We start from the raw sequence: 18,469 nt of genomic DNA, 5'->3' as shown, positions 1-18,469 counted from the left end.
AGGAAGGAATAGCTGCTAAAAGACATTTGATTATAAATGCTGCTGGATTAATCCAACATATATTTTTAAAATGTCTTGACTTTAAATTTTAAGTCAAAAGGTATGCTACTTTGGAGAAGTCGTTTTGCTTTTGTTTCCACAGGAATGACAGCGCGTGGATTCATGTTAGGTTAAAAAAATAAGGTTTGATTAAGAACCATCCCTGAAATATCTTCAATAGGAGCAGTTGTTCCAGATGAGCCAACATTTTAGAGCACCTCTGTTGCAGCTTCCTCCGAGTTCTACATCAAGAACAGTTGCATGGCTGCTGGTCGAGATGATCCAGCCTCACAAAATACTCTAAGTCAGGATTTGATCACATTCTTAATTTTATTTTTGTCCCCAGGAGATTATCAGTCCCCCTAGTCTGCAGGAAGTAGCCCAGAAAACTACTTCCATATTCCCAAAAATGGATTATGAATATTTGTCATCGTTTAATGTGTTGGTTACAAGTTTTTTCGGATAATGGTCAGGAAAAAAGCTAAACAAAGGAAATTAGATTCTAGACTATTGTATTGAAAAGAAAAAAAAGGAAAGGGTATAGGTATGATTTTGTTTTGAAATGAAAAAAAAATCCAGGTGGTTTGGTGCGTGCCTTTAATCCCAGCCCTTGGGAGGGGAGACAGAGTCAGCAGATCTCTGAGTTTGAGATCAGCCTGGTTTACAGAGCAAGTTCCAGGACTGATTCCATAGCTATTGAGAAACCCCGTGTCAAAAATCCAATAAATATATAAAAAAATTTAAAAAAAAACAAAAAGAGAAGGAAAAGTATAGGGATATAGATAGGATTGGATAAAAGGGAAGATTATTGAAGAAATAGGGAGGATATAGATATGATAAAATGAAAAGGTAGATTATTGAATCTACTTGAAAAAGCAGCTGCTAGCTTTAAACATTTCACATTCTACTGAACTTTTGTATATTGTATAGAAATGTTGTATATTGATACAAATTTAAAATCAATATTGTTAAAGCATACTGTACATACATTTCAAATCTTGTTCAAGGTATTATACCTATGTAACTCATTTAACAATGTAAGGCATATTTCTAGTCCTTGAAAATTATTATTACCAGCTATTTAGAATAATAATAAAGTGTAGGTTAGTAGTTAATCACCTAGTATCATCAAACTTGTAGTCACATTAGGTATGTTTTCAAGGTCAAACAGATATATTTTAGATGGACTTTTATCATCAAAGACTTCGGAGATCTACAGAATATAGCATTTAAGATATTTTAATAACTTACATTCTTTTTTTATGACAATGAGACATGTCTCCTCCTGGCAGTACCAATCTACTTCAGAGAAGATCATGGGCATCCAAGAAATTCCACATGACCTTTTCTTTCTTTGCGGCAAAAGTAAGGCAGTGGGCAAGAAGATTCCCTCGCCTCAACTGCTGACAGTATTCTTTCCCAAATAGACAAGCAGGACACAAATTATCCTGCTTCACAGAAAAGTCTGTCAGATACGCTAGATCTGTAGGTCAAAGATGGATGCTACAACATTGCAGAGGAAGTTTGGGTGACTGTCTAGGCAGCCAGCTGTTTCTGTCATTGCCCACAGTTTTGGAATTCACTTGCTTGCAATTCCTGTTTACTCAGTTAATATTATTTCCTTCTTGAGTCTCTGAGGGAGTTGAAGATTACATAACTAAATTTATAATTTACTAGATGCAGAAAGCATATTAGGATAGAAAGTAAATTAGGTATAAGACTTTGGACTCACCAAGGTAGGAGAGATATAAAATATTTTCTCTGATTTTGTCAAATGCAAATGAACTAGCCATAGTTGATGTATTTATTGTTTGTATATATTTTAGTTATTATATATAATTTTTCTTATATTAGTTATATACTTCTGTTTTATTGTCGACAAAACAGGGGAAATGTAGCGGCACTTTGTTTGTATTTTAATATATAAAGATAACTTGAAGATCTGAGAGTCAAACAGCCACACCGGTAAGCCTTACACACTGGGTAGTAGTAACACATTCTACTGTAATCCTTTAATATCTTTAATCCCAGTAGCCTAACTAGTTTGCCATGGAATCTGGGCAGTGCATGCCTTTAATTCCAGTGGTGCACACCTTTAATCTCAGCCCTTGAGAGGAATATAAAATGGGAGGAGGCAGCTCTCTGGCACAGTCTCATTCTGAGACCCCTGGAAGCAGGATCACCATTTTTAGACTGAGGTCAAAGTAAGAGCCAGTGGCTGTCTGTTTTGCTTTTCAGGTCTTTAGGTTGAACCCCAACTTCTCTCTGAATTTTTATTAATGGTTCCTCACTCTGCCTTCATGTGTATTCCAGGGAGACTCTAAGAATGACTCATGGATCTTTGCCCTGGCTGTGCTTCTGAGCAGCACCTTTGTCTACAACAGCATAGGTACCATCAACCAACAGGCCCTGGAGCAGCTGCAGTATCCTTGCAGGACCTGAGTGACCATGTTTCATTGAGTGTTCTGGAAAGAATATGGAGGCACAGACCTGCCCTGTCACTGTGTGGCTTTTGATGGGCAGAGGAGACCCAGGGCAGCAAAAACTCTTTATTGTGATTTATTTTTAATAAGTGAATCATGAGAACGTGCATGTGAATTCACTTTTCCTTAACCCAGTTCCAGTTATGTCACAGAACTCACTGAGCTGATCAGGGCAAAGTCTCCCCCAAATCCTGATGGAATAAAGAATTCCACAGAGTTTGTGAGTTTCTTCCCAGACTTTGTCTGGACTGTTCGGGATTTCATGCTGGAGCTGGAGATAGATGGAGAGAGCGTCACGGAGGATGAGTACCTGGAGAATGCACTGAAGCTGATCCCAGGTAGAGGGAGGGCTGGGGTGGGAGTCTGGGAAGGGCTAGGATCTGCTGAGTTGCTCCCATCCTCAGTGGGGTCTTCTGTATTTGCAGTGGAATAGAGATCTGCAGAAATCCTGATAGGTCATTGGCTGGTAATGCCTGGGAACTGGAATTTGATTTCTTTTTTAAAAAAAAGTAGAATACTAAGAATATTAAGAATACAAGCTAATTTCTTTACAGTTTGTATTTAGCATCTAGAGTCTAAAGTAGCTAACCTTCATCAAGTCCAGACATCTGTCTTGTCTGTTTTGTGTCTATCTTCCTTTAAGAAGTAGCTGGCTACATAATTCTAATTCATGAATTTGTAATACATAGCCAATCTTAAAATACATTTCACAGAGTTATACATTGTTCTACTGTTACAGGAACAGAGGTTTTCAATGTTGAATTGGTTATGTTGTCCACAAAACAGCTATATTCTAAGTATAGCGATGGATGTACATTTTTAGTGTATGCCATCATAATTCATCACAACATGCTACAGTGTCAGGATCAGTTATATAGGTCTAAAATCTATTTGCATGGGGTCATAGGCATAAATAACGTGACTTTCCACAGTGTGAAGCCTATGAAGCCTTGTGAAGAATACCAATACCGATTTGTTCAATGGTTTTATTTTTCTGTCTTTGCTTTCTCAGAATTTTAAAAACATAGCAAGTAGGAAAGCACTCTGTGAAACCAGCAGTCACAGTCATAAAATTGGTTATGAAAAGAAAAGTATCCAGCCCAGGACTCTTCAAGACCAAACTCTCATACAAAGAAGAGACAAAGGTCAGGGAATGAGACAAACACGGGAGATAGAGGATGAGTGAGAAGGGGAATGAGAAGGGAGAGGGCAGCACAGATATTTGTTTCAGAGGACTTAGGACTGCCTCTGGATAGAGTGGAGACAATTATGGCACCTAGACAGAGGGCAGTTTACAAACTAAAAGAGGACATTTCATGTAATGATGAGTTCTTTAATTTTAATTGGGCATGTTAATTAGATGAGCCAACGTGTGTTTGGGTTGTTAGACTTTGATACTTCCAAAGCTGGATCTTGGTGTTTTGTTTCGGGAGGATGAAATGGCGTACTAAAAAATAGACTATGGTAGTTAGCTTTGAAAATGTAATCTAAAGCCTTTAGCAAGGCAGAGGGAATAAGGGAAAGGCAAAGCCTGCCAGTACCATGCTCACCACACTCGAGATGACCAGAGTCACTTTAATATAATCTTTTATTATAGGTTATTTTTAAACCAGGAATCAAATGTAGCCTTTAGCTGTCCTGGTGTTCACTATGTAGCCCAAATCACGCTGGCCTGGAACTCTTGTCTTTTCCTCTCATTTACTTCAATTAAATGTGTATTCCACCATCCTGATTTCCTTTCCTTTCTGTTTCATTCTTTTTTTCTTTCATTCACACACATAACCCAGACACAGGCAAACAGGGAAACACACCACAAATGTCCACATGATCAAAAGAGAGAGAATCCTCAGTCCAGCAGTTTATTAAAATATTGTCTTGAAGTTCCTCTTCAACTCTCTAGACTTACGTATCCTACATATTTTCTTAGATCCGCCATCCTTCCCTAGTTGTAAAGAGCACATATTTTCTATGAGTGTATACTTAACATTGACAACAAATGAAGTCTTTTAGAATCAAGGTGGTTTTCCTTTGCTAACCTTGGCATCATTCTGAGAATTGCTAATGCTGCTATTTTTACTACTTAAAAAAAAATCCCTTGTTGCTCTTCTTTTGAGTCCCACTGCTCCTTCTCTACAAAGGAGTGCTTGGACCAGAAATCATACTTAGTCTTTTGTTGCTCAGTCAACAGGATGCACAACTAAAATGTGCTTGATGGTATGTTCAGGTCTGTGGATATCACCCGTTTGATGCTCCAGTGGAGTCAAATGTCTCCTAAATATTTCACCAGACGTCTACCAAGTACAAACTTGGTATATTTTGACCTGTAAAGAAGTGTTGCATGTTTATGGCAGAGACCCGTGAGCACAGAACACTTCACAGAGACAAGAGCCTCCATCATTTCCTCTCTGCTCTAAGTCTATTCCCATTGCTTTGTGTTTTCTTTAACACTAGGCAAAAGTACCAGAATCCAAGCATCCAATCTGTCCAGGGAGTGCATCCGACATTTCTTTCCTAAACGAAAGTGTTTTGTGTTTGACCAACCAACGCATAACAAAACACTCTTACGCAAGCTTGATACTATCTCAGAAGACCAGCTGGATCCTATGTTCCAGGAACAAACGCGGGCTTTTGTTTCTTACATCATCACTGATGCAAAGATCAAGATGCTCAGAGAGGGAATTAAGGTCACTGGGAATCGTGAGTGGGTTTTTTTTTAACATACTTCTGCAGAGAGTAGTATATGTTGAAATTAGTATGTGGAGTTTTAAAAATTATCTATACAGTGATAATATGCTTGTGTCTCTACTCTGAAAAAACTATATGTTTTATAATTTACTATAGATTACAAATCCTTCTTTAAAAATGCAGACTTCATCACTAGTATCTATAGCTCCAACACACCTATATGAAATTCTCAACTGATTATAAAATCACAAATGAAAATGTACTTGTTTAAACTGCTAAAGTTGATGTATTTTATTTTCAGAGGGGGTGATTTGTATACTAATTATTCTTTGGAATGACAATGTAAAATGTAATTTGGAAATGAAATAGTTCTAACATAAGTACCAGTGTTTAAACCACGTAAATCCATTCTTTTAAGATTTAATGATACATTTTTCCTTGTTGATGTTAGTTTATCTATTTTAATGAATTTCAAGATTTAAAGACAAAATTAAATTTCTTATAGATAATTGAATTCATTCTGTAAAGATTGATATTAATTTTGAGTAGAACGAGAAAACGACAAAAACAAGAGGACAATAAAAAAGATGATGTCTTGTTGTAGGAGATTGTTTGTGTTTATGAGTGTGCATATGTAGCTGTGAAAGATTAGAAATGTAGTCTTAAATCTGGATCCCTGTCACTTATAACTTCATACTTATCCCCTAAACCTCCTGGTTTGTGAAGGACTGGGGACTCTGGTCTCGACCTACGTGGATGCCATCAACAGTGGAGGTGTGCCCTGTGTGGATGATGCGGTGACAACCCTGGCCCAGCGTGAGAACTCAGCAGCTGTGCAGAAGGCAGCTGAGCACTACAGTGAGCAGATGGGCCAGCAACTGAGGCTCCCCACAGACACGCTCCAGGAGCTGCTGGGTGTGCACACAGCCTGTGAGAAGGAAGCCATTGCTGTTTTCATGGAGCACTCCTTCAAGGACGAAGACCAGCAATTCCAGAAGAAGCTGCTGGTAATGTTGGCATCATTAACTCTCATTACTCTGTCCTTTCAAGGCTGTGGTGCTGCTGTGCCTTCATGATCCTGGGTATGTGATTCATTCAAAGATGAGCACTCTGTGTGGTCATAGTGAACACAGTGGTGAAAGACTCATGCTCCTTTCTCAAACTTCAGGTGCTTTTTATCCAGAAATCTCGAATGACTGGAATAATGAGAATATAGTGTCTTAAATCCTTCATGCAGTTAATGTCTGTGGATTCCAATCCTGCCCAGAACACCTGTAGCTCATCCCTGAACTTCCTTTATTCTTCTGTTCCTACAAAACACTTTTGTCTCACAAGAGTCCCACTGCAGGCCACTGTTCTTCTATTGCTCCTTGTCATATCTTTGTGTCATTGAAGATAGAATTACAGGATCAGATCCCAATAGAAATCGGAGATTGTAGCATGCACAACCATCATTTTACAGAAGGTCCTGAGGACTAGGAACTTCAAGAACATCTACTGTGCTCTTGTACAGATTTCTTAGAATCCTAATTCAGGCTTACATTCTCTTGTGGTCTTATTTCACAATACTTTCTTGTGGGTAATAGGTTGACGCTTATACAAACTTTCTTGGAACTTTATCCCTTCTATTCCTTCACCGTGCCAGATCTCTGTCCATTTCCCTTGTAGGAATTAATAGATGAGAAGAAAAGGATGTTCATGTTAAAAAATGAAGAAGCATCAGATCAATACTGCCAGGAAGCACTCAATCAACTTACAAAGGCTTTTATGGAAAATATTTCAACATTTTCTGTTCCTGGAGGACACAAGCTCTACATGGAAATGAGGAAGAAGATTGAGCATGACTATAGGCAGGTGCCCCGGAAAGGGGTGAAGGTGAGGTATGAGGAGCATGGGGAGGGGATGATGAGTAGGGAGCATGGGGAAGGGATGAAGATGAGGAGTAGGGACCATGTGAAATGGGTGAGGAGCAGGGAACATGGGGAAGAGGTGGGGAGTCGGGAGTGTGGGGAAGATGTTAGGTGTAGCGGGCATGGATGCTCATAGCAGAGGAAGGATGGTGTCATAAAACAAAGGCACACAGCACTTTCTAAGTGGAATAAGAAAACACATGGATAGCATGGCATCTCTAGCTTCTTGTTGGTGTTGGTGACCAAAACAAGGCATTGCGGTCAAGCAAGTGCTTTACCCTCAAGCCCCATCACCAGAACTGTGCTTGACTGAAATGGCTGCTACTTACTGGTAATTCTGAGAAATAGTCACATAAAAATTCTTAGTAACAATGTTTCAAGTTTGTCAAGATGCTCTACCTATGGGCTACTAATTAATGTAACAACACAGCTAACATATTACTCAGTTGCTGTCTTTGACACCATGGAGGGTTCTTTCCTCAGTCCTTTCTTTAGTTATGTAAAATGCTTGGGTGATGCCCACCACTACTGTGAGAGTTTGCACATTTGTACCTGAAGTCCAGGCAGTTAGAGAGACTTGACCATGAATACAGTCAACGAGAGCAGAAAAAGTGAAGCCCACACAGTTATGCAGCATTTTACATGGGGATACAATATTTGAAAACATCTTAAGTTACAGTGCCCAAATCTGCACATGATGTGGACAGGAATGATCTGGGAACAGGTGGTGGCAGGTGGCCCTAGTGTGGATGACTGGGGAGCCATGAACCCAGAAGTATCTAGTGTCAGCGAAGAGCAGGGCAGTCTGCAGGCTTCACCATAGCATTTGACGGTGAGGCACAGTGGAGACTGTGTTAACTCACACAGGTTCTCTCCCAGGATGCATCAAGGTCTTTGCTGCTTCTTGGTCTTGTAGGCAAGTGAAGTCTTCCAGAGCTTTCTGCAGTCACAAGCCATCATTGAGAGTTCCATCCTGCAGGCAGATACAGCCCTCACTGCTGGGGAGAAGGCCATTGCAGGTACAGGAGCATGTCTCTTGGTTTTCATGAGGGGCTATGTTCCCACAAGGCTTCCTGATAGAGGCCACAGTAACCCAACCCCATGTTAGCAGTTCTCTACCCTTTTGTGGATGCTCACTCTGAGCGCAACAGGAAGTCAGTTTGTGTTTCAGCCAGATGGGCAGGGTCTCCTCATCCCCTCCAGAAACACTCTCTCTATTGTGTGGACCAATGTGGAGTCTGTGGTTTCCTTTCAGAACTGAATTGCTCTCTGGGTTTTGGAATATAGACTTTTTACTTAACCCATCATTTCTGTCCCCCACCATCCATCCTCATTCTCTCATCACTTTCTTCCCTCCATGGATCTTCCTGGGGCAGAGGAGCGGGCCCAGAAGGAGGCAGCTGAGAAGGAACAGGAACTGCTAAGACAGAAGCAGGAGGAGCAGCAGCAACTGATAGAGGCTCAAGAAAGAAGTCATGAGGAGAACATTGAGCAACTGAAAATGAAGCTGATGCAGGAGCGTGAACAGCTCATCCAGAAACATAAAATAATGTTGGAGACGAAGCTGCAGGTAGGACTCCTCCTTTCCTGGTGCCTGTCATACCCTAGGGAGTATGAGAAATTATGTAGCCTGTTCCTGAGTGGAAGCACCTCACTTAGGCTTTCAGTTGCTCTTTTAGGGTTTGAATGACTCTTATAGTCTGATACATCAATTCAGGATATTTAAAAACAACCTTGTTGGTACTCACTGAAAAAACTCCCAGCTAGGCAGCTTAATAAGGACAGCAATGGGCCTGGGTTATCAAGGCCTACATTATCAGGCACCTGACACCCACCCTCCCACTCTGAGAATGACCTATGCTGACATAAAACTGAAAGAAATATCCAGACTGCAAAGAACAGATAATTGGCAGCTTCTGCAGCTCCTGTTGCTGTCTTCAGAGTACACAGCCTGCTTGAAGCAGCACATGGCAGGAGAGTGATTGTCTCATTGCCCAACTACAAGCAAAATGGTAACAGATTTCTAAAAGAACTGATTGGCTGCCACTGTCTGTATGAAGTGGTTGCCACACTGTCTCAGTGGATTGAGCTCCACACAATCTGACCAATTGCAACTCAGTGGGCAGGAGTGTAGGAATGTCTTCACAACTCTGCCAGCATTACAACCAAACAGACATGGTGGAACAACTCCAGTGAAGTTTCCACTATTCTTCCTCACAGTGTGTAGGATTAACTCAGAGAACCTTCTTCATGGAAAAGCAAGTAATTTAGAGCTACACTTAGAATTGCTTTCCAAACGTTTGAAACTATAACTAACTTATACAATGTTGGGATTTTACAATATTTTCTTCTCTCTCATGTACACTGTTTTTAGCATCAAAAGGCTTTGCTTGAAGAAGGATTTAGGAAGAAATCAAAGGAAATGAAAGGAGATATACAACGACTGAAATCTACTATCAATGACATGGAAGAAAACAGTGGTTCCTTTGTAGGTCATATTCTAAAAGAATTTGCTACATTGATTGCTGCCCCTTTTTTACTGCCTGTGATGGCTATAAAAAAAATTCGTTCAGTATTTAAATAGGATTCACTCTTATTTTGATGAAGTGATCGACCATGAATATATACTCTGCCTTTTTATGTAACTTAATGTTTTCATTTTCATTCAGCAAAATTCAGCATTAAACGTGCTAATTAAAGAACATGTATGCCTGCCGCACATTAGATAGAACATGTACATGTCTGCACAGACAATGCTTTCTTCAGGGCACAGATGTTTAAACCATTCCTATTGGAAGCTATGTAATTTCTCATTGTACACGTCACAGTGACTGTTGGTCAAACTTGGTTGGATATGGAATCACCAAGGACACATCTCTTCTGCACCCTGTGAGGACCATCTTGACTAGGTTAGCTTGTAGGGAATCATCTCAGGTCACTATGGTAGGAAGCCCATCCCAAATGCGGGCATCACCATCCCTGTGGCCTGGGAACTTATCTAATAGGTGAAACCATGCTGGGCCCTAACATGTACCACTTGTTACTTCCTGCCTGGATGTCATGTGATCAGCCAGCCACTGCTTCTTACTGCATGCCTTCTCTGCCATGGTAGTGTATCATCTGGAACCATGAACCGGAGCAAACCCTGTGTTTCTTAAGTTGCCTTTGTTGAACCATTTTGTTACAGCAAGAAGAAAAGGCATTGATATCATTGGTGATAAATCTGGAACCTACTTAAGCATCATTGAGAAAGATTGGTAACAAATTGTACTATGTCCTGATGCTGGACTACTGTTTAGTCTAGAAACAAGTGTTAGTCAAGCTTCCTGTATACAAATGTAAGTTGATCATAAAGATTTCTTATTAAATAAAGTGAAAACTCCACTTAACAGTGTGATTAATTTTAAAAATAGTTCTATTCTGTTCACATGCACAGGAGCATGGATCAAGTCTTCTAGAAAATTAATGTAACCTGTGATCCTTTGGCTTCCACTAGGGAGAACAAGTTGGAATCAAAAATTGAAGGGACACATGCATTTCCTTATGGTCTGTCTCATAGGTTTCTTGAAAAATGCTGGGAAAACATGACAAATTTACATTTTAAAATAGGGATAATAATTTAAAATTCTCTATTACATGGTGAAATTTCAGTATCCTGAAATAGGAGAAGCTTTTCGAAGGAAACTAAGGTGAGAACCTCAGTGCCAGGAAGCATAGCATTTGCATCTTAATGCTGTTTTTTCTTTGTTACTTTTAAATAGTAATTTAAAAAATACATCTTATGTAACTCAATATATAAACATATTATGTCCACAGGCAATCATTTCAATTTATGTCTGTCATTTTATTATATTTATTTATTTATTTGCAAAGTAAGAGAGGAATTGCATTTAAAGAGTCATTACAGTGTAGAATATAAAAGGTGGATAGCTCAGAGATGCCTCAGTACTCAAGAATAATTCACATTGATCTTACAGAGAAGCTCAGTTCTCAGCATCCCCCTGGGGTATCTCACAAATCCTGCGACTCCTGCTCCAGGGGATCTGACTTCCTTTTCTGGCCCCAAAGGTCACCAGTACTCCCATTACATATCTGTGACTTCCACATACGCACAGTTTAAACAATTTCTAAAGATTGACAATGGGCCATGAGAGTGATGATACTCAAGGACCCTTACTATTGCATATATGAACACAATATATTTAGAATATATCTATTCCGTCTCCAACTTCTTTGACACACTCAAATCCCGCTCCTAATTTCACATCTTCTTTTTCCTCTTCATCCTCCTCTTCCTCCTCATTTTTATTTCTGAATGAAATTAGTGATGGCCTCATGTTCATGGCTATAAAATACCATCTATTGGAGCACAGGCAACTGATCACGAGCCACACATCTGTAGAAAACGCACTCTAGCTCTCCCAGTGGCCAGCTATCAACCACTAAGTTTTCCTCAGCTAGAATTGGGTCCCTTAAGCTCAATGCCACTCCCTGCTGGAGTGACGACCAGCTTGACTGTGTGCATATCTTTTATAGCAACTATAGCTACTGTCATAGCTGCATCATGTCCAAAAGATATTTTGAAACAATAAGGTCTTGTTTTAAAATCCTTATATTTATTTCACAGTTCTGTTGTAAATATCCCCATGACTTCTGGAATTTTAGAGAAGCTTTCTTCCTCTTTCTTAAGTCCTCATAAGATGTCAAGAATGAATCGTGTGGAGAAGGATCTTGATGCTGTTTAAGGTGGCTAGCAATGAACGTTTTCAGAACTACTTCCCTTCATGGGAATGAGTTGTAGACACAGGATCATTCAGAAAAAAAAATGTCTGACCAAATACATTGTCAGCTGTGGAACATCAATAACAAAAACATGTATAACAACAAACATCAGACATTGAACATTTTTGGGATTTCAGTTTGTTGCTTGAAATTATTTTGGAAGAGTGGAACTACAGGAGCTGAGAGGGCTGTGTGCAGGGTCTGTCAATCACGTGGATGTTGAAGTCCCTGTAAATGAATGACAGTAATAACAATGGGAAGACAGGGGAAGCAAGTCTAAAGTCAACCACCAAGGAGAGAAATGAATAGTGCCCTTGTTGAGGACAATGTGATGAAGGAGATTGGATATGTATGGTGGTTGAAAGAAACACTTCAAGGAGGAGAGACCTGGTAAGTGACAAACAGAACAGAGGGACTCCTACCTCAAGTTTAGTTCCTAAGATGGAAGGAAGGTAGGACTTCCAGAGTCTGTTTTAGCTAATTTTTACAAAGTAAAAGCATCAGGAACCAAGAAGATTCTGCAGTCCCAAATCTACAAGAGGGGAGTGTGCTGGTGATGGATGTTTCCCAAAGGCAGTGTGCCGGTGATGGATGTTTCCCCAAGGCAGTGTGCTGGTATTGGATGTTTCCCAAAGGCATAGAGAAAGCATATGTGAAAGGTCAATCTGACTTCAAATATGGCAGCCTTTGAATTTGTAGGAAATAAACACAGTTTGAACTCCCGTATGTCCACAGAGATGTCCCCAGTTCTCAAAAATTTAACTACATCTCAGTCACACACACACGCACACACACACATCTTTATAGAGAATCTTTCCTCACTACGGTGTGGTAAGCCAAAACCATCCCTGGTGTAGGAGGTCCTTCTGTTTATGTTTTGCTGTCATTGGTTGAATAAAGAAACTGCCTTGGCCTACTGAATAGGACAGGACTTAGGTAGGTGGAGTAAACAGAACTGAATGCTGAGAAAAGGGCAGAGTGTCAGATGCCATGGATCTCCTGCCTGAGAAGATAAATCCAAAATTTGTAACAGATGGGAGCACGCTACAGTGAGAAATTCACAGCAAATAACAGTCACTTTATTCACAAGGCAATAATTCCAATACATCTTGTAACTTGGCCTAATTCTCCATATAAAGTCCTTGGCTTTGTGCTGACCTTGTGAAATGACACTAATTGATTACTGAATAATGCTGTAGCTTGTAGCAATAAAAGGGTTTCTAGTCACTCCATACTGGAGCCAAAATCAGAATCATAGTTCATGCCTCTCATTGGATGCCATGGTAGAGAAATATATTCTCTGTCTGCAGCATGGCAGATTTCTGAGGTCTCTCATTGCTGTTGTATAAAGAGGCTCATCCCAGCCACTGCCTGTGGGATTGAGAGCACAGCTGCAGATTGCATGGTGAGTTTCTGCAGACTCCTACAAGGGTCTCTGTAGAAAGACCTCTATGTGCTTTCTATGGGAAGGAAGCATGAGATACCTGTTGCTACCTCCACCATGTTGGAAAGCCTAATTAGGTGGAGCCAGTAGCCAAAGCTGCCACATTGGTCCTAGCCATGCCTGATTGGCAGTTTAAATCAGTGGTCAGAAAAGAATTACAGATACACAATGAAGACAGATTCAGACATAAAGAAATCTCTAATCAGGTTACAGTATGTTTAAATATGTATGTAGACTTGAGCGAGAAAGGAAACAGAAGACAATCATAGATGAAAGAATAATCAAGATAGTAAATGAAGTTTTTGAAAAAGGAATGAATAATAAATATTATAATAAGCCACGTGAAAATGAAAAATACATGGAGAGTCTGGATTATGTATATCATTGCATTTTCTTTGAATGTTTGTAATGAGCTAAGTGCTGAGAGACATTTGATTATGTGGGCTACTAAGTCAAACAAACATGTATGATTTCAAGGTATCTTGACTTCAAACTTTATTATCTAAGTATATGTTGCTTTGGAAAAGAAGTTTGGTTTTTGTTTCCACAGAAGATGAGAAGCTATGGATTCTTTCCAGGTTAATATGGTTTCAATGAGCAAGAACCTCTGTAAGAACTCCAAGGGGAACAATGGCCTAGGTGATACAATATTCAAAATAGCTACAGGGCTACTGGTTGAGATGGATAAACCATACAAAGTACCCCATTCAGGACTTGACCTTAATTCTAAATATTCTCAGGATCCCCATAAGATTACCAGCACACCTAATCAGGAGGAAGTAGTATAGAAAATTATACCAAAATTCTCAAAATATTATTTATGACTGTTTATTTTCATTTAAAGAGGGTTGGTTATAAATAGTTTATGGTAATAGTCAATCTCTTTCTTAAGAGAAAAGGAGGATATTAACAGGAATGTTAAAAGTCCAGCTTCTAAGGCTCCCTCTCAGTGTTTAAAGGAAATAAAATCTGAGGGTTAAAAATCTACTCACAATATATTCTTTCTATCCATATCTCTGAATTTTTCTCTCTTCCTTGTATTCTATTCTATTTTTTCTGTGCTTCCTGTCTATAATTTCTTATCTATAATTCTCTGTCTTAGTCTTAATTTAAATTCCAATTCTCTGCTATATTCTTTTTCTTCTTCCTTTTCATTTCCTCTCTCTGCTAACATCTGGGACACTTTTCTCTAATTTATGCTCCAAGCTTCTATTAGTCCGTGCTCCTGTCTTTTACTGCTTTTTCCTTTCTCTTTGTTTTAACCCAGCTATATAGAGCCACAGAATCTTGTAGGTATAGGTAACCAGGCAACCTATGTAAAACAGAGAAGGGAAAGGTATTAGCGCTTTTGTCACATGTGAGTTTCAGTGTTAGCAAGCTCTTAAGCTTGGTGCTTGAAAGAGGAGCCATTGAAGTTTTGCCTTCATGTGGGTTGTGGGTAGATGGTTAATTCTTTGTCCTGAGAGTAAGGCACAAGCAGGAAATCTACTGAACTAAAATCTTCAGTACATTGAGGTGAAGCTGAGGTGAGGATTTAGGAATGTTTGAATGCAAAGTTAGTTTGAGGCCATTTCTTTCTTTATCTGTATTTGAGGTAAAAAGTAAGGCATGGTTATGTTTTCTATCTATGTGAGCTGCTATGAATTAACACCTTTGTTTGAGTAGTAATTCTAAGTATTAGATATTTGTGAATGTCTTAAATGGAACACTTTTGCCTTGACCCTAAATGCTGACCAAATGCCTGTCATTAAAGATTACGGGATCCAGAATCTGGAAACAACCTAAATATCCTTCGACCAAAGAATGAATAAGGAAAATGTGGTACATTTATACAATGGAGTACTACACAACAGAAAAAAATAACAACATCTTGAATTTTGCAGGCAAATGGATAACGCTAGAAAAAATCATTTTGAGTGAGGTAGCCCAGACCCAGAATGTCAGTTATCACATGCACTCACTCAGAAGTGGTTTTTAAACACAAAACAAAGAAAACAAGCCCACAAATTACAATCCCAGAGAACCTAGACAATAATGAGGATCCTAAGAGAGACATACATAGATCTAATCTGCGTGGGAAATAGAAAAAAGATAAGATCTCCTGAGTAAATTGGGAGCATGGCAACCTTGGGAGACTGGTGAAGGAGAGGGGAAAGGCAGGGAGGGGAGCAGAGAAAAATGTTTGGCCTTTAGGGAAGAAACCCTGGGAGTCAGTCTCTATGTCTCAGGAAAGGGTTGACAGTCAACCCCTGGACTACACAGGTGTAGGTACCCACCAGATTGTCAACCGATTGACTAACAAAACACACTGTGACTGGGGCAGCCCAAATCAACAATAGAGGATGATATCATAATTATTTATCCTTATTCTGATGTCTGCTGGTTTTTATCGCTGGTTAATTCATCTGTGTAACAGAAATATCACCAAGTCACTGAAACTACTTGATTAGCAGTAACAATGTTCTGAATAAATGTGTTTTTTCTGATGCTTTCCAAACTAAGTACACAGGTTAATTAGAACTAGAGGTATTACAGCAATTACTACATTGCCTCACAAAATAAGAGAGGTTAAGGTTTCTCATGAGATAAGGGAAGATATGTATTGATTTTGGAGAAAAGTGTTGTTTCTATTGATCAGTAATTTTAAAATAATCTTGCCATGGTTGGAATAATATATGGTACCAGTCTGTGTTCTCTTATTTCCCTGACTAACGACTCTACTATCCACACTGGATAGGCCTTCCGTTCTCATTCTGATTGAATTAAGAGCCAGGTCCTACATCTTAAACTAAAACAGGATGAGTCTATAATTTGACTCATACACTAAAACCAGGGGGGAACAGGTCCACAGACCTTAGCACAGCTGACTCCACGATGGAAGTACTATTCAGAATGTAGAACTCATCACACAAACAGCACCACCTAAAAACTGAAACAAAGGCCTAATAAATCAAAGTCCATATTGTCTGGGAAAGACTTAAAATGTACTAGCCTTGCTTTATAGTTTCTATAGTTCTGCTTCTGGTGAACTGTTCTTGTTAACTGAAGTATGTCAAACAAGGACATGCTTTTCGTGCATAAAAGCTCACTTTGAGAAAGTCTCAGTACTACACTGGGATCCTGAAAACCCAGTTAATAAAGTCTTTCTCTTGACTTAAACACATTTGTGAATAGTCTTCTGTGGTGAATAACCTACAACAATAAGGGCATATCTTACAAAATTATATTCTTCTAAGTGGGAAAACCTCAAAAGATAATATTGGTTTTCTACACATTTATGACTTAGCAAAGTTAAGTATAGATGGGATAAAGAATATAAATGGGAGATAAGTGTAACAACTCCAAAAGTCAAGGATCAGATACTATTCTACCAGGCCTTCAAAGTAAAGCAGTAAGCTCTCTCAAGTGATTCCCTAAAGTAGAGAAGGAAATAATTCTTCCCAAGTCATTTAATGAAGCTTGTGTGATCCTTATACAAAAACCAGACCAAGACACAGGAATATTAAAAAAATATTGTGGAACATAGACACAGACATTCTCCAAAAAATTCTTGCAAACTAATTTCAAAAAGAAATGAAAACAACTGTTCATCATAATAGATTTTGCATCATTCTAGAGACACAGAGAGGGTTTAACATACACAAATCAATAAATGTAATACACCACATAAATAAACTCAAGTACAAAAATCTCATAATCTTTTCAATAGATGTGGGAAAGGACTTTGACAAAATCCAACACACTCTCAGGAAAACAACCTTTAAAAGAATATAAATGGAGGGGAATGGAGGAAACAGATCTCAGCATGATACAGACTGAGCGATCTCTATTTAATATCATGATTCAGGGAGAAGAACTCAAGGCATTTCCACTAAGATAAGGAATGAACTCGGGAAACCGGCACTCTCCAATCCTGTCCAGTATTGTTCTACATATATTAGCTAAAGCAGTAAGACAAGAGAAAGATAGTGACACACAGGAAGGGAGAAGTTTAGTTTTCTCTGCCTACTTATATTCTGCCCTGATCAGGCCTAAGAAAGATTCTTTATTAACCAATGGTATTCACAGCATTCAGAGGGGAATCCCACATCACCTCCCCTATTCTGCTGAAATGAAAAGGAAGATTTTAACATTAACATAGTAAAATTATATATAACAAGACTCCAGAAGGATATAATATTACCTAAGTAAACAGGAAGTGCATTGTAAGCAACTTCCAAAACTCTAGAATTGACAGAGACCTTATGCTGCCTGGACAGTCACCCAAAGTTCTTCTGTAACATTGGGGCATCCAATCTTTAGCTTATAGGCCCATAGTATCCAGCAGACTTTTCTATGAAGCAGGAAATTTCAAATATAGTTCCACTTATATTGGCAGGTTGTCAGTCACTTTCTTCTGTTGTCCTGCAGAATTTCTGGCAGACTTTTTCATAAAGCAGAAACCCCAAAGGACTTTCTCACCTTTAGCCAAGTTTAACAGTCATTTCTCTGTGGGTCCTACATGTCCAGTTCATACAACATAACATTAAGCAGTCCAGACAAGAGCAGATTTTTGCCCAAATGGCTAGAAACTCTATAAGGAGTCTCTTTGGTACCCATCATCCTCTTGAAGTAGATTGGAGCTGCCAGGAGCATATGTGTCTCACTGTCATGAAATCCTAAGCTCTTAAACATTTTAAATGTCATATTTTGAAGGCCTATGAAAGATTTAAAGATAGACTATCTGAAATATATCTCTATACATCTAGAAAATCTAACTAACATGACTACAAGCTTGACTATTATAGATGACTATCTATTGACCTCTATTTCTTAATTATACATTACATTTTAAATGAGTTGCACAAACACAATACCTTAATCAAGAGCAGAAATATACATAACTAAATTGACCTTAAATTTATTGTATCAATAAGCCAAGATACATATAAAGGCAAATCCTATATCATATCCAACATTAAATGTAAACAAACATTTATAAACAATTTTTGGGAATTTAGGCATAGTTCTTTCCTAACTGCTTCCTACTTTTTGTTGGGCAAAGTAATTTTTGGGTGTGTTCATGGTGACCTTTCTTGGGGTCTTGGTGCTTCAAATCACATTAGTTTGGAAAGATTCCACAAGTA

At 38.9% G+C, this 18,469-nt stretch overlaps 2 protein-coding genes across 4 annotated transcripts in view; both read left to right on the top strand.

The window, feature by feature from the left end:
* LOC142832685 (guanylate-binding protein 6-like) overlaps nucleotides 1–10,502 on the top strand; it is an 84,887-nt gene extending 74,385 nt beyond the window's left edge. Inside the window, exons 4-11 of one of the 3 annotated variants that reach the window (XM_075943368.1) lie at nucleotides 2,353–2,462; nucleotides 2,664–2,860; nucleotides 4,974–5,219; nucleotides 5,934–6,214; nucleotides 6,876–7,082; nucleotides 8,034–8,136; nucleotides 8,494–8,687; nucleotides 9,492–10,502. In XM_075943368.1, the coding sequence (XP_075799483.1) occupies nucleotides 2,353–2,462; nucleotides 2,664–2,860; nucleotides 4,974–5,219; nucleotides 5,934–6,214; nucleotides 6,876–7,082; nucleotides 8,034–8,136; nucleotides 8,494–8,687; nucleotides 9,492–9,701 (1,548 nt within the window). In that variant the 3' untranslated portion in view covers nucleotides 9,702–10,502. The remainder of the gene's footprint in view (nucleotides 1–2,352; nucleotides 2,463–2,663; nucleotides 2,861–4,973; nucleotides 5,220–5,933; nucleotides 6,215–6,875; nucleotides 7,083–8,033; nucleotides 8,137–8,493; nucleotides 8,688–9,491) is intronic. The other 2 variants (XM_075943367.1, XM_075943370.1) reach the window with 2 other exon arrangements.
* LOC142832687 (ATP-binding cassette sub-family G member 3-like) overlaps nucleotides 1–18,469 on the top strand; it is a 98,632-nt gene that overhangs the window by 22,364 nt on the left and 57,799 nt on the right. The window lies entirely within an intron of this gene.

The sequence above is a fragment of the Microtus pennsylvanicus genome, chromosome 12, assembly GCF_037038515.1.
Source record: "Microtus pennsylvanicus isolate mMicPen1 chromosome 12, mMicPen1.hap1, whole genome shotgun sequence".
Taxonomy (NCBI): Eukaryota; Metazoa; Chordata; class Mammalia; order Rodentia; family Cricetidae; genus Microtus; species Microtus pennsylvanicus.
Note: the sequence above shows the minus strand (reverse complement) of the source record. Positions and strands in the feature narration are given on the sequence as shown.